The sequence below is a fragment of the Halictus rubicundus genome, chromosome 2 (genome assembly GCF_050948215.1).
Source record: "Halictus rubicundus isolate RS-2024b chromosome 2, iyHalRubi1_principal, whole genome shotgun sequence".
In the NCBI taxonomy this organism is placed as follows: Eukaryota; Metazoa; Arthropoda; class Insecta; order Hymenoptera; family Halictidae; genus Halictus; species Halictus rubicundus.
This window is the reverse complement of record NC_135150.1, coordinates 9,605,708-9,620,609: the sequence shown is the minus strand read 5'-3', so window position 1 is coordinate 9,620,609 and position 14,902 is coordinate 9,605,708. Positions and strand designations below refer to the sequence as shown.

At 35.4% G+C, this 14,902-nt stretch overlaps 1 protein-coding gene across 3 annotated transcripts in view; it reads right to left on the bottom strand.

Moving 5' to 3' along the window:
• LOC143365176 (uncharacterized) overlaps nt 1-14,902 on the bottom strand; it is a 31,773-nt gene that overhangs the window by 11,420 nt on the left and 5,451 nt on the right. For 2 of the 3 annotated variants that reach the window (XM_076805101.1, XM_076805102.1), the window contains exon 2: nt 12,819-13,139. In XM_076805101.1, coding sequence (XP_076661216.1) covers nt 12,819-13,139 — 321 coding nt within the window. Of the gene's footprint in view, nt 1-3,550; nt 3,726-12,818; nt 13,140-14,902 lie in introns of those variants that run through there. The other variant, XM_076805103.1, reaches the window with a different exon arrangement.

Below are 14,902 nucleotides of genomic sequence, written 5' to 3'. Positions count from 1 at the left end.
AATAAGTTAAATAAAATTCTTATTCTATTTCTACAAAAGTTGTTCTAGACGAGTAACAATAAAGTTCTCGTTTTTTTTTTTATTAAATTTTATTCTAAACTCTAACCGTTACTTAATGAAGTCAGATATCACAAACGTTAATGTATTGATTCATTTAAGTATACAAAAAGAAGCACGGGAAAATATTTGACGAATTTTAATATGTATAACAAATTTTATTATGTTGCATTTTATAGAAACTACACAATACAACTACAACTACTAACTACAACATAACATACAAATTAAAAATAAGAATTAATTTTTAAAATCAATTAATTAATAACTTTCATTCCTTAATAATATAGTGAATGTGATAAAAAAATATGAAGTTGTATTATTTATTTCAAAGCTTCTATGATTTTGTAAAGAATATACAGATTCCGTTTCAAAATAGATTTCAGAACCGTTTCAAAATCGGTATAGAGTCGAAAAAATAAGAGTCGTCTAACTGATATGGGAATTCAAAAGGTACTACTTCGTAACAGTTATTCGTAATAAAGGTTCTTTATAACCGTTTCTAGAACCGAATCGATATTATAACAATTTTCAAGCTCTGAACCCTTCCAACCAGAGTTTTTTCTACTTCTTCCTTTCTTTTTTTTTTTTTAGAAATCGATACAGAGTGCAGAGTGAATCAGCTAAATGTGCCACCTAAATTACATGTAAACTATTTGGTAAATGAAAGAATTGTTGAAACGAATGTTGTATGGTTTCACGAGTAGCATACAATGTAGTATTTAGTTTCTTTATATTTTGCTTTTGTATCGAGATGTTACGAAAGTTTGTATCGAAAGTTACCTTGAGTTTTTTTATCGCAAAGGGTACATATTTTCATTTGTGGTTCAAAAGAGAATTGAAGCTTAAATAAAAAGCTATAAGAGTGTATGGAGTGAATAACTTATACAGGGAGTCCGAAAATGATGCACTTCCTTGAAAGGGGCGAACCCCAAGGTCGTTTGAAGTAACTTTTTCTTTTGCGAAAAGGTTCTCCGAGAAAAACGCAGACAAATCATAGTGCCGCTACAGTGGCTCCCGCTGATTGGCCGAGATGGAATCTGTTCGCCATAGCCGCACTCTGATTGGTCCGTGTTTTTCGTTAATATTTCTTTAACACAACCGCGGAGAACATTTTCTCAAACGAAAAAGTTACTTCGAATGACCTCGGGAATCTCTCCTTTCAAGGAAGTATAACATTTTTGGGAAACATTGTATTTCTCACAGACAGCGGATAATACAAAGAAATTAACTGTTACATTGAGACAGCGAAGTTTGTGCTGCAAGCGCAAGCATGAACCAGAATTGTCCCGTGCTAACAAAATAGTTTATATGTACTTTAGGTAGTGTACTTAGCTACCTACTCAACTACCTTAGCTAGTATATCGAATCTAAAACTTGTGTTAATATTTAAATTGGAACCTACGTGTCCTAACAGTTATTTTTTTCTTTGGTCAGTAAATTTAAGTAACATTGAACCCTCTGTATTTGGTACTTTTCACAAGTCTTCCTCTGATAATTCTTCTTTTTGGTAAGGTTAATTTATTAGTTTGTTCGTAAATTGAACAGGCTACAAGCACACAATAATAAAACTTTGTTTAAATATATTGTATTTAGATATATTTTCGACCTCAATTTACGGATAAGAATAGAAAAACCTACTGAAATGCATATGTTCCCAAAACGTTTGGCATCCTCGTACACATACTGTCCCATAAAAGATTCAAAACATTACTGGGGCATATATATAGGTACATGCGCTCCACCAGGGCCGAAAGGGTTAACTTCAAAAGCTTGCGCTTATTATAGGTTTGTCTATAAATCAAGAAAACATGAGGAAAAAGGGTCGCCGAAATAATAGCAGGCTTATACTTTCGTTCAGATTTCTTACATCTTTCTTTCTTTCTTACCGAGCTTCCAGTCGTATAGATTTAATGTTGTGTAGACAGTCGACTTTAGTATTACAATATACAGGGTGATCGGTGACTGGTGGTACACTTGAAAAGGGGGTAGTGATTCTGAATAAAAGATAAGTCGAAAATGTAGAATAAAATTTCTTCCTATATGGCTTTATTTTCGAGAAAATCGAATTTAAAAAATTCGGCGAACACGCGTGCAATTGAACAGGGATAGGCAAATTTTATTTCAAATACTTCATTATTTTTATTTTACAAGTAACATAGAAAATTTATTTTCATTTGGCTTTTAAATCAAATAGATTATTTTCGGCTGAACTTCTCTGGAAACCAAAAATTTTTAACTTTTTTATATAAACCTGTAGACTTTTACGAGAAAATGCGAAGAATCCAAGTTTTAATGTTAGGAATTCACTGGTTCAAAAGTTATGCGTGTTTAAATTTAAGCGATTTTTAACCATTTTTGACAGGTAGAGGTTGGTCAGGGTTCCGCTCGTTAGACGACGCGCGACGCTAAGTAACATAGTAACATGACGGCGCCCTTACCTGTCAAAAACGCTTAAAATCGCACAACTTTAAACACGCATAACCTTTGGATCATAGAATTCCTAACATTAAAACTCGGATTTTCGGAATTTTCTCGTCAAAATATACAGGATTGTATAAAAAAGTGTAAAATTTTTAGTCACAGAAGGAAAACTCGATTGTTTTCAGATGAAAATCAGTCGGCGTCGGAGACAGCATTTAGGCCTAGTTCAGACACGGCGGAAACCGTGCGGATCAACAGCGCGGTTCTTATTTACATTAGCGTCTTCATATTCGTTCACACGTGCCGCCGATGGACCGCGGGAAACAAAAACCGCGCGATTTTATTTTCTATGGTTCTTATGAGAGCGTTCAATTGTTGGGCGGATTCCGCCCATTTACGATGTGCGTCAACATGAATCGTTTCGACACCGAATTGTTTATCGATGAAGTTGAGAAAAGACCTGCGATATGCGTTATTCAATGTGCTGATTATTCCAATAAAGTATATAAAAATTTTATCGACATTCTCAAATAGCTGAAGAATTCCGGCTAAAAATTTCTTAATTTGGGATTTAGAGTTACAAATAAGGCCATGTAAGAGCCGATCTCTTAATATCGGATGCACCCAATACTGCCTTTTCCTATATTTTTTTAGTTTTTTTGTGGAGTAACCACAAACATATTGCTTCTCCAACTTCCATGTTAACACTGAGATAAAACTTCGCCTCCCTCCTGCATATCCGCACGGTCATCGCCTCTTTCTGAACAACGATCAATTTTCTCGTGGTCAAACCGCGTCGGAAACGCGTGAATTCCGCCGTGTCTGAACTAGGCCTTAGAGCCTGTACCCGGTTCGTCTGGACTTGTTCTAGATATTTAGGGTCTTTCATTCGGATCAGTGATCTTCCCTTTTTTCCCTGAAATTTCTACTATTCTGTAAGTGTTTAAGATTATTACTGACTCTATGTGTAATTCGCTTTATTTTTCCTGTTGGTTACTCTGATTTCGTCTGTTACGCGGCCTATCGTGTCGCCATTGCTTTCGCTTAGACTGCTGTGGGGCACACCTACCTTTACATACTCGGCACGTGGTTTCTGCGTGGGGTTCGTGTTGGCTGCTGATTGCGAGCACTTCCTTGTCACTATCGCGAGAAATCGTCTATAGTGTTGTAAGCACATGCGGCTCGGCGAACGCGAACTGTTAACACTGCTCGAGAAGCGCGGACTGTGAAGGTTGACACGGCACTACTCGATAGTGCTCGGAGACGGCGAACGAGCGGTGTCGTAGACCGGGCGGTTTCCGAGCAACTGGTGGTCCTACACCGATTTCCTGGGGCCCTTATACTCTCTCTCTCTCTCGACAGAGAGATATGGTCAAGGTCACTTTTTTTGCCTTTCTCGCCCTCTCCTCTCCCCTGTGCTGCTTCTTATATTTGGGGTGCACTAGTTTTATGAGGGGTCGCAATTCTGTTTAAAACGGTTTTTACCCTAATCTGCGTGTTTTTTTTATCTTAGCTGCTTGCGATTCCTGTAGGTGTGTGTGTGTTTCATTTGATAGTTTTTTTTTTATAAGTTTTCGCGTATTTTTATTCAGGGAATCGATTTTATATCGTTATATATATATATTTTTTTCTACGATATTTTGCGGTGCTGTCGCGGTTTGTCCTTTGTAGGATTTTACTTAGTATGTAGCGTCTTAAAAAGCAGCAGACTATGTACGTAGTAGTAGTCTTGAATATTTCCGTGCATTTTTATGTCTAAATTTTTATAATAAATTTTTTAAATATAATAAGAAGAAATTGTAGACAAGTCTAATACGAAAAAATTGTAAAAAAGAACGAAACTTTTAACTTAAAACACTCACACACACTTTTATATACGTATTGTACATATAACAAAATAAACTACAGAATACTAATCAAAATAAAAACAGTAACTTTTAATAAGTAAATACTTAGAATTTCTCTGAATATTTCGATGATACAGTACGAACAGTTCTGTTTTCACTGGCTGGCAGTCAAAGAATCGAGACCCCAGTCGAAAGCTTATCAGCACCATAGCATAAACATTTCATGTATGTATAATGTAAACAATTCTTTCGAGAAAGGCCTTAGTTCATTGCAGAGGATCGACGCTGGACGCGGGACACGTATATGTATATTTACATGTACACATAAATTCTATGCTCTGCGGCCTTTGAAAAGATAAATAATTTGAACGATTAAATTTAAATGATTTGAAAGATACGCCTTGTCAAATATAAAGAATTTTGACTATTTTTATTAATTCAAAATGGTATAAAGTACGCCCAATATTTCAAAACCAAAAGAAAGTGGAAATATTAACACTAGAATTACCGAACCAGTCAAAAAAAGTTCCTAATTTTTTCTTTCACAATTACTGAAATTGTAGAAATAAAGAAATTTTGAGAAATCAGAAATCAGAACCCAAGTCAATCAGATCTCAATTTTGATTTTCAGAAATTTTTAAATGAACTTCTTTATTGAACAGACTACAATCTGCTTTCGTTTCTTTGCGAAATCAGGCAATCCCACCAGGCATCTGGTACAGAATTGTGTAACACTCTGCAGTTCCTACCAATTTCAATTGTTCTAACTTTTCAAAAAACTCCAAGTCGTATTGGTCCAATATCAAAAAAGTTATCGTCTGTTTAACAGTGTCCGAATATATATTAACGGGAGTCACTATATATTTTTTTACAAATCGATGTGGATATTTCTGACCATTGTGTTTCGTGAGAACTCTCGAGACGACGTGGATTTTTATTTTTATGTTCATTTGATTGGTTAAGGACCCATTGATGGCTATTTATACCCTGATACGTTGCTTCTCGGGTTCTGATGGTCCAATGGTTTGTGCTTGTCATGCTTGGTGCAAGTTTTATGGTATTCGATATGGGGCAAGTGGATTCACGCAGTAGTTTTCACGGCGATTATTAAGCATGTCCCTAATTTGCAATTTTTTCCTAGGGCTCGTCGTGCTTGTTCGGTGGTTTATTGCTCTTGACTTTTTAGCCCAGTCGGAGTTGTCGATTCTATGCTTTTATTGAGGCGTTTTCGCGTTTCGAGTGTGCCGCATATTTTTTCGTCGCCTGTTAATTTTATGGGTGTACTTCTGTCCTTCGCTGGACGGCGCGGCGTGGTCTGCACATGGCGTTCATGCTGTGGCCGTATTTAGGGGTCGAGAGGCGGGATGCCTATTGGTGTTTTTTTTTTCGATTTATGGTGTCTGTTAGGCCCTTTCCCGCTTTAGTTGATTTTCCTCGGTCTGTTTTCTACCATAGATCGCGAATTTCTTGGGATCTGTTCTGCACGTGTGTTCTTCGTTTTAGCGTTTGCATGGTCCGCAGAGATTCGGGCATGGTTTTCCTTTTTTCGCCGATGCTCACGCCTCGGGATTGTGGAGGTTCTAATAAGAGAAGTTAGCAAACCCGTGTAACGCGACGAGGAAACAATAAAGCGTCAAGACCCCCCCCCCCCATGTAACAGAAGAATTGCGCCGAGGCAGCGTGGCCGGCGGTTCAAGGGGAACCGCGGGGTCTGGAACCTTCTAGACCCCTAGTAACGCGTTATTGATGAAGATAGCAACGAGTCCATATAAATATCGGTAGATTACCGCGGAGCAAGCACTCTTGCTGCACCTGTAGGAGAGGACGAGGTAAGACCACGGCCGCCTACAGGATGGGAGAGTACGAAGCAATGCTATCGGACGCCCAGCAGCAGAGCTGCACCTGTGGGAGAGGACGAGGTAAGACCACGGCCGCCCACAGGATGGGAGAGTACGAAGCAATGCTATCGGACGCCCAGCAGCCCAGAAGAGGACAGGGGTTGCACCTGGACGCCACTCTGGATACATGGGAGAGGACGGCCATGAAGGCCGGCCGCCTGCCGAGAGGAAAGAACAGGGTAGCTTCCTGGCCGCCTGAGAGTAGGGACGCCTGGTTCCTCTGTACGTTTCGGAGAGGACGGCCATAAAGGCCGGCCGCCGATCGGACATGAGAAAACAGGCGAAACCGCGTCGTCGTCGTATTCCCAGAGGGAGAGTACGGTTGAAATAAACCGGACCACCGATGGTGGTATCGCGTATTATATAAAATCTTTTCTTAAATTAATCGTTGCTAGCTTTTTCTCTCGCTCTCTTGAAAGAATCTATTTTATAACAAAACCTATCTCCCATCCTTTGTACTAACGTGTTTGGAAAATATATCCTAGGTCTCCAGATATTCCGACTCCTGTCATTCCGCAACCACCGCAATCGTTTACGTTACACCCGTAATTTTTCGTGCTACTTCTCGCATTAAAGGGGTGAAATCAGCCCTGGAAAAAATTTCAACATTTTCTTTTTCGTGAAATATTTCATGAACAACAAATGATATTTAAAAAGAATTGAAACGAAAGTTGCATAGTATCATTGTGTCTACCAAACTATGTAAAAAAATTTTTTATATGAACTTTTTTTATGTGTACTTTTCCCCCCTCACCCTTTAAAAAAATTGGTTATCTGTACGTGCTAAAATACCTTCGGGCACCCTGGTAATGATTTTTGTAATACAATGTTTTTAATGTATATAACTATAATTATCAATTGGAAAGTCTATTTCGACAGCAGTACTTAAGAAATTTACATTTATTTTCGGTTTGTCTAGGTGAATATAATCAATGTCAAAATTTATAACAGTGCAACAATATTTATTAATAAAATTAATTTAATGCACCATATTTTTGTAGTCTGTGGATCTGCTCTGTAACTTTTGAGGGTGTAGGGCTAGTCTTTATATGACCGCACACTATGATTGTTTCTCTTTAAAATTCCATTTTTTAATTCGTGGACGCTCAAAAATTGCGAGTGCAACAGGCCAGCATTGTGAACACTATTCACCGGCAGGCTTAGAAAAACCAATGTCCCTTGTACTATTCATGGTATTAATTAAGTCCTAAAACATTAGTCGGCGAAAAATTCGCTATTTTCGATTCGAGGAGTTTAATACACACAGCTGGGGGCGGGAGGTTGAAACTACCCCCGAGAAAGTGGCTTCAAGATGCACTGACAATGAGTCCGGGGGTGTCACGCTAATAATCATTATTGCGTTGCAAACCAGACCCTACAAGCGCACACGTTCACAATTTCCAGAGGCCTGACTCCAATACTAATTAAAACGTGGGTAAAAATGTCGTGTGTACTAAATACACACACAGCAGCGTCAATTTTACGATCAATTTTTTAAAACAAATCGTTATTTGTTGTACGAAACAATTTTCACACAAAAATTGCGTGGTTTTCTGGGGAACATATAGTGCTCTAATCTGTTTTTTATTACTTTGCTTTTTATCGAGATATGAGGGTCACCTTCAGTTTTTCTAACGGAATGTCTAATATTTTTTCTCAAATTCGGATAAATCATGAAATTCTGCGTAAAAAAAGTATTATACAAAGAAAGACTTAAAATGAATAATTACTGAGATATGTTCAAATTAATAATCTTCTATTAGGAAATACGCTGAGTCGACGTGATTCGTAACACGACTTTGTTTGCGAACATGTTTCCGGTTAGATGTTAGAAATCATCAACATGAAATGCCTATTTAGTATCTTAGTGAACGTTAAAGTCTCGTTGAGGAAGGTGCTACATTGATTATTACGATATCCAGTAACAGTAAAAAATACAATATGATAATTGTTTATGATGCGTGTGAAGAAAATGCTATAAGAGCTAAGATCTTGTACCAGGCTAAGTATCCTGATCGAAACAAGCTATCACATTCTACCTTTTTAAGGCTCAGTAAAAGATTCAAAGAACATGGAAATTTTAACGTACAGAAACGTAAAATTTATCGTAAATTTGTAAATAGTAAAGGATGTCATATTTCTACTTCAGCAGTTATTGCCCACAATCCGCACATCAGTACACGGCAGATTTCGGGTGTAATGGACGTTAGTCAAAGAAGTGTTGTGCGGATAACGATCGGATAAACAAGCATCAGAAGCCAATAAACATTTCATCGAAAAGTATAGTCTCGTTTAATTATTTCTAACAATTTAAATCACGTAACTTGTATTTTAATTATTGCGTGGTACATACGTGGTAAAAGATACAAAGTTCAGTGGTATTAACAGTGTCGACTGTGTAACGTTAAGGGTAGGAAGCCCCATATCGATTTTTATGGGGAAAATGTAGCATACTGTTATTCGTGAAGTGTATGACAGCACTTCTTGCGAAACTTCGCAGACGAACATACAGTGACTCATAAAAACGCTCCGTTTTAAATAGATTCCTCGTAATACAGATTAGCAATAAGAATGCTTCATAGTAGGTTTACGGCGCACTGAAAGTGACTAATTTACATTAATCATAAAAATAGCAAGAATATTTCTATTCGAATTTTTAGGTAATTTTTTAATAATCTATACCCAAAGAAATAAATTTGTTGAATAATTACTTAAGGATACATCTTTACAATCTCAATAATCGAAAATATTCATAAAATTTATAAAAAAAAACATTCATAATCAAATTAATATCCCAATCAAGTTCTATATTATTAGTTTCATATTATCTCTTTCGTATTTTCCAATTATTATGAGCAAAGACTTATTTCAAATGATATATTTAAATCGGAATTGATACTTTTACACGGCGAAACAATCCCATTTTATTATATTATAGGTTAAGGACCCAATTACTATGAGGGTACCAATTACTGTGCCTATATTAATTATACTTATTTTTAAAGCATTATGAATACTGAAAAAGAGATATTAAATTTTTTCATTAAAATCAGTTAATATATATGTTATATATTTGACTTATCTAAAAATAAGTATAATTAATATAGGCACGGTAATTGGTACCCCCACAGTAATTGGATCCCTTACCCTACTCTACGTTTCGAACAGATATAGAGTCTGAAAATAATATTATATTTTGAAACGAAAAACAATTTTAAAACTGTTTGTTTGATTTGAACACAGTAGGGAACTTTTACGTTCGAGGACTTTTTCGAAGGTATTTTTGAAATAAGAACAAGAAAATAGCTCAAGCACTTGATTGATCCATACATTATATGTTATTCTGTGTTGCGAATAATTTAGTTTCCACTAGCTTAATTTTCTTATATACGGCCATTTGTTTTTTGAATCAATATCGCCACTACAAACGTGCTCCGCACGTAAAGCAATTTTCTGAAAAAAAGGTATAGTAGATCAATAAAATGCTGGCACATTGTTCTTCGCGTTTTAAGGTAGACAATTCGCGTACTGGTACAACACAGATCTTTAAGAACTTCATTATAGACTAAAATGATTTGTTGGTTCAGAAGATTTGGTACTAAATTTTGTATATAATTATATAGAATTACATAAAAAATAATATGGAAAGGAAACAACAATCTTATAGTTGCAAACGTGTAAAATCTGAAAACAACAAAAATCTGATCGTAAGTGTTGAAATTTTATCCAGTAATATTACATCATAATTGAGGAAGAATGTTAGTGTTTACACCATAAAATACCATAAGACAGTATGACATTATGCTGATTCTAGTTCACTGATATGTCTCGTACCGATCTATTTATTTACAAAAACTGAATTTTACAAATCGAAAACTGTTCTGGTATACACAAACATACAGAAATATAGTACATTCCATTCGGTTAGTTAATACATTTCGCGACTATACTGTAAAACACTGTATAAAAGCATAAATTCTGTGAACTAAATTATAACGTATAGTTATGAAAATTCCGAAAATAAAATTTATTAAAGTGAGAACACCTATTTTTAGCAGCGATAAAACTATAGGGCAGGTAATGTTTTTTGTAAAAGCTAAATTCACAAACTTTCATTGTTTATTGATAGCTGCCACCTTCAACCTGTACAACCATTAACAGTATTTTTATATAGATTTATAGAGTTTTACAATTTTTGTGTTCTAAACATTTCTGTTTCTCATCGAAGCATATTTTTCATTCTTCGATGTTAAAACTACTTTCCTCTACCCAAAACATACTTCTTTACAGAAATTATTGAAATAAATTACTTGAAAAATAATCGTTAAGAGAATATATTATTCTATTCGGCTATATGTCATTTGAAATAATTATATGTTAGTTTGTTTATTTGAACAGTCAAATAATTTTTTCAAAACTATTTAATTATTTTAATTTCTAATGAACTAAAGAACAATTTTGAAAACGAATGCTGCTAAACTTTATTCATTAAATTACAAAAATTAGCATCTAAATTTAATAATTAATTTAGTTATTTCAATAACCTCCTTTCGAGGTAAAATGATTTATTATTTTACTTCAATAATGTAATTGAAGTAAAACATTATTCAAATAAAATATTATTTGAAAATAGTTCATTTAATTTAAACAGAGGAATTTTGTTTCTGAAAGACTGAATTTTTGTTTATTACTTAGATAATATGAAACACTATGTGCAGGGATTTTTATCTCAGGAAATATTTGTCGAAGTGATTCCACTTTTCATACCTAAATCTATAGAGGTTCGATTTAATGTAGCAATATCTTTTTAAAATAAAAAGTAAGTTTTATACTGTTCAAAATTGTAAACAATTTCTTGTTCTGTAAATATTTTCTTGAAAATTGGATGTTTCACTTAAAGTCCTTCATAACTGAAATATTTATTATATACAATAAAGTATATGAAAATCTAACCAGGGAACGTATGCAAGCTACACAAGCCGATTTCGATGAAACTTATGTGAGACATGTAGTTCTTCGAAAAATATTTGACACGGGTTTTTTCTATTGGCAACCATCCACTCCGAAGGGGTGAAACTAACCCTCAAAGTTACGGGTCAAAACCACATTTTCTTGAGATATCTCGGAAACCCGAGATCGAGAAAATTGAATTTTTTTACGTTGCGTGTGTTTAAATTGAAATTCAATAACACAAGAAAATGTTAACAAAAACTATTTATTTAAACAATATATTAAAAATTCGATTTTTGTATTGCAGTTTGTCCTATTTATTTTTAATTCATTTTAATATAAACTCGGGTGCGTCATCTTTGATCTAAAATAGGGGATACGTTTTTTAAGATTCTTTCTGTTTTTTTTACCATTTAACAATAATTACACATAACGAATGATAGTCTTGCAGCTCATGCGTAGAAGGTATTCTGGCCTGTTTTGTGGAAGTATAGGCATTTAGAATTAACGTTTGTGGTTTTTTGTTAGTATCCATATCCCTATTAAAGCTTCGACGTCGGGTAAATTAACAAAAGAATTGTGTTTAGAACGTGGTTGACGAAAGTATTTCTTCCATCTGCTCCAGAAAATTCTGTTTTATTTCTCGACTCGTGGAATGGATATTAAACGACATTATTCGCAACGCCGTGCCAGAGAATAAACAATTAGAGTTACTAACGATACCAAAAAATACGACACCATTGATTCAAGATTCAACCGCTTGACATGTATGCAGTCCGCATTTGAGAGAATTTTGCAAGGAAACTTCTGACTGCAATATTATGAAACATTCGCGTAAATTTATACGCAAGAGACAACATAATTAAATTACAATCATTTATCCACAACCAACTATCCGCTGAGCATTATTAACCATTACTTTAGTACATATATGCTTGGTCCCGCAGTGGATATAGGGTAAGGAAAGCAATGACTGTGGGGGTACCAATTACCGTGCCTATATTAATTATACTTATTTTTAAAGTATATTCAATATTTAAAAAAAGATATATATATAAAGAACGAAGAACGTAGAACTCTATCGTACAACTCTACCGTTCAAAGGTAAAAGTTATTTCCAATGATCTCAGGAATCACCCTTTCAAGGAAGTATAACATTTTTGGGACACCATGTATATTAAAATAAATTAACAATAAATAGAAGGAACTGCAAAAAGAATTAAATTTTTAATATATTGTTTAAACAAATAAGTTTTGTTAACATTTTTTTGCGCGATTGAATTTCCCATTCAAACGCACACAACGTAAAAAAAATCAATTTTTTTGAAACCTCTGGTCTCCGAGATATCTTAAGAAACGTGGTTTCGACCCTCAACTTTGAGGGTTGTTTTCACTCCTTCAATGTGGATGATTGCCGATAAAAAAAACACGTGTCAAATATTTTTCGAAGAACTATGTCTCACATAAGTTCCATCGAAATCGACTTGTGTAACTTGAATATGCGTTCCCTTGTAAGTTGCATTAACATATGTTATCTTTCCAATTTACGCTATCACAAAGAACAGTAGTAACGCCAATAGTTTCTTGATCTACTGTAAATATGGGATATGTCGACTGACCGGTTGAAAAATTAATTAGTTACCTGCCACAATGCTCGCGGTGCGATTCTTGATTCCGCTTTCCTCTTCGTTGATCACAACCAGCGACTTCGCGTCGCAGAAACGCTTCAAAATCGTCTGCTTTCGTATACTTTTCTTGTCGATCGTTAGATCAACGAAAATTGACTTTTCTTCATTGGCAGATTTCGTGATCACACTTTCTGCCACCAATCGTTCATTCTCTTTCTCTTTCGCCAGTTCATCGATCTTCTTCAACCCATTTTCCTTCACACCTGTAGCTTCTTTGATCCCTGGATTTTCTTGAATCTCGTTAGAACTGGTGATCAGGCAGATTCCCTGCTCCTCTTCAAAATATAATTTGATTTACTTCATTTAGATAGACAGTAGATCCAAGAAGTATTTGAAGTTCAAAGTGGGGCTGTTCGATTCTCGGGTATGTTTCGGTTCTTCAAAAATCGATTCAACGGCATCTGAGAATCGATTCTTCCAAAACATCATAACCAAAGAATCATTCTAAAAAGAATCGACTTTTTCTTTTTAGTCAGACTGCCCAATAGAATTCTTTCGTGTACTATCAATTCGAATATTTTCGAGAACCGATTCTTTGTGGATAAATCGTACCAAAAAGAATCGACTTCTTCTTTTTAGTAATAAGAACAAGCTGTCCAATACGATTCTTTTGTGTACCATTGATTCGATTACTTTCGAGAATCGATTTTTTGTAGGAAAATCGTCCCGAAATATTCTTTGGGGAGCAATCGAACATCCCCACGAATTCTATAGGATAGTCTATTCTTACTAGAAAAAGGTCGACTGTTTTCAGAATTCTTCGGCAAAGAATCAATTCTACCAAAAGACCCAAGTGTGTTGATTTAAAAGAATCGATTTAAAGAATTCAAGTACCTAATTCCCCCCACCCCCCATATCTGAAAAATAGGTTGAACAAAATTAAGGTAGTACTAATGATTTTGTGCTTTGTACTATGTATTGATAAACCTATGGGGAGAAAGCGTAAAAGGGAACGAGCGAGGAGGGAGTTGGCTCTTCAAGAAGAGCCAAGGTGTAAAGATAGCCCCTAGGCGGTAGAAGTATAAATCCGCCACTGCTTTAGAGGCTAATTAAAATCTGCATTTCGTGCGTCACGTCCCGTGGTCCAGTCACCAACAGTAATTAATCCAAATTTTTTATTTTTTCGACAATGTTACGCGAGAAGTGAGACAAAAAAATATTAATCAATACTTGCAAACAAATTTCACAACTATCATACTATTTTAGAAAGTATTGCGCACATTCACTGCACGTTAGGAGCGTTACATTTAAGAATTAAAATTCTGCGATAACTATTTCTTTTTCCCAACGGCCGTTGGAAATTTCGGAAATTGAATTTTGAAAATCGAAGGTCACTAACATCATAGAAATTCGTTCCAGATTCCGTTACGCAAACTATTCGAAAATTGAAAAGCCTTTAGGAAAGGAAAATCAGAAATCAAATTTCCAGATTCATAATGTTCTCCAAACTTTATAAAAATCATCAAAATTATAATTTAAAACCAAATATCACTCACTGGCAAAACTGCAATTGCAACATGTAAAAACTCGCTTGATCGACCGACGATAATACAAGAACAACCGCCAACCACGAAAGCGGACCGTCCCCACTGTCCAACCTGAAGAGCCCGACTGACACGAAGGATGGGAGCAGTGCAATGGAGAAAAACCGAGCAAAGGGGCGATAAGCAAAGAGCTGGACCTAGCAGAAATTCGCTCAGAGGAGATAGTGTCACTTACAATTAATCAGAAGACGATTTCGAAGAACAAGATGATGCGTGTTTAACCCCGCTTAGAACAATGAAATGATCGGCCTATAAAAAGGCGACAGCTCCCCCTCAAGGCAGTCAATCAAGAGAATCCAAACGAATAATCAAGAGAGGCAAGTCGCTCAATTAAGACAATCAAACAGTTAAAAGTAAAAATCAGTGTAAAACGGCAAAGGCGAAACAACCAAACGGCAATTTAAACGTTTGTAATTATTTCTTCTTAATTCCATGTAAACCTTAATTGTACCAATTATATGTGTGTAGAATATACCACCGATTAGTAAAGATTA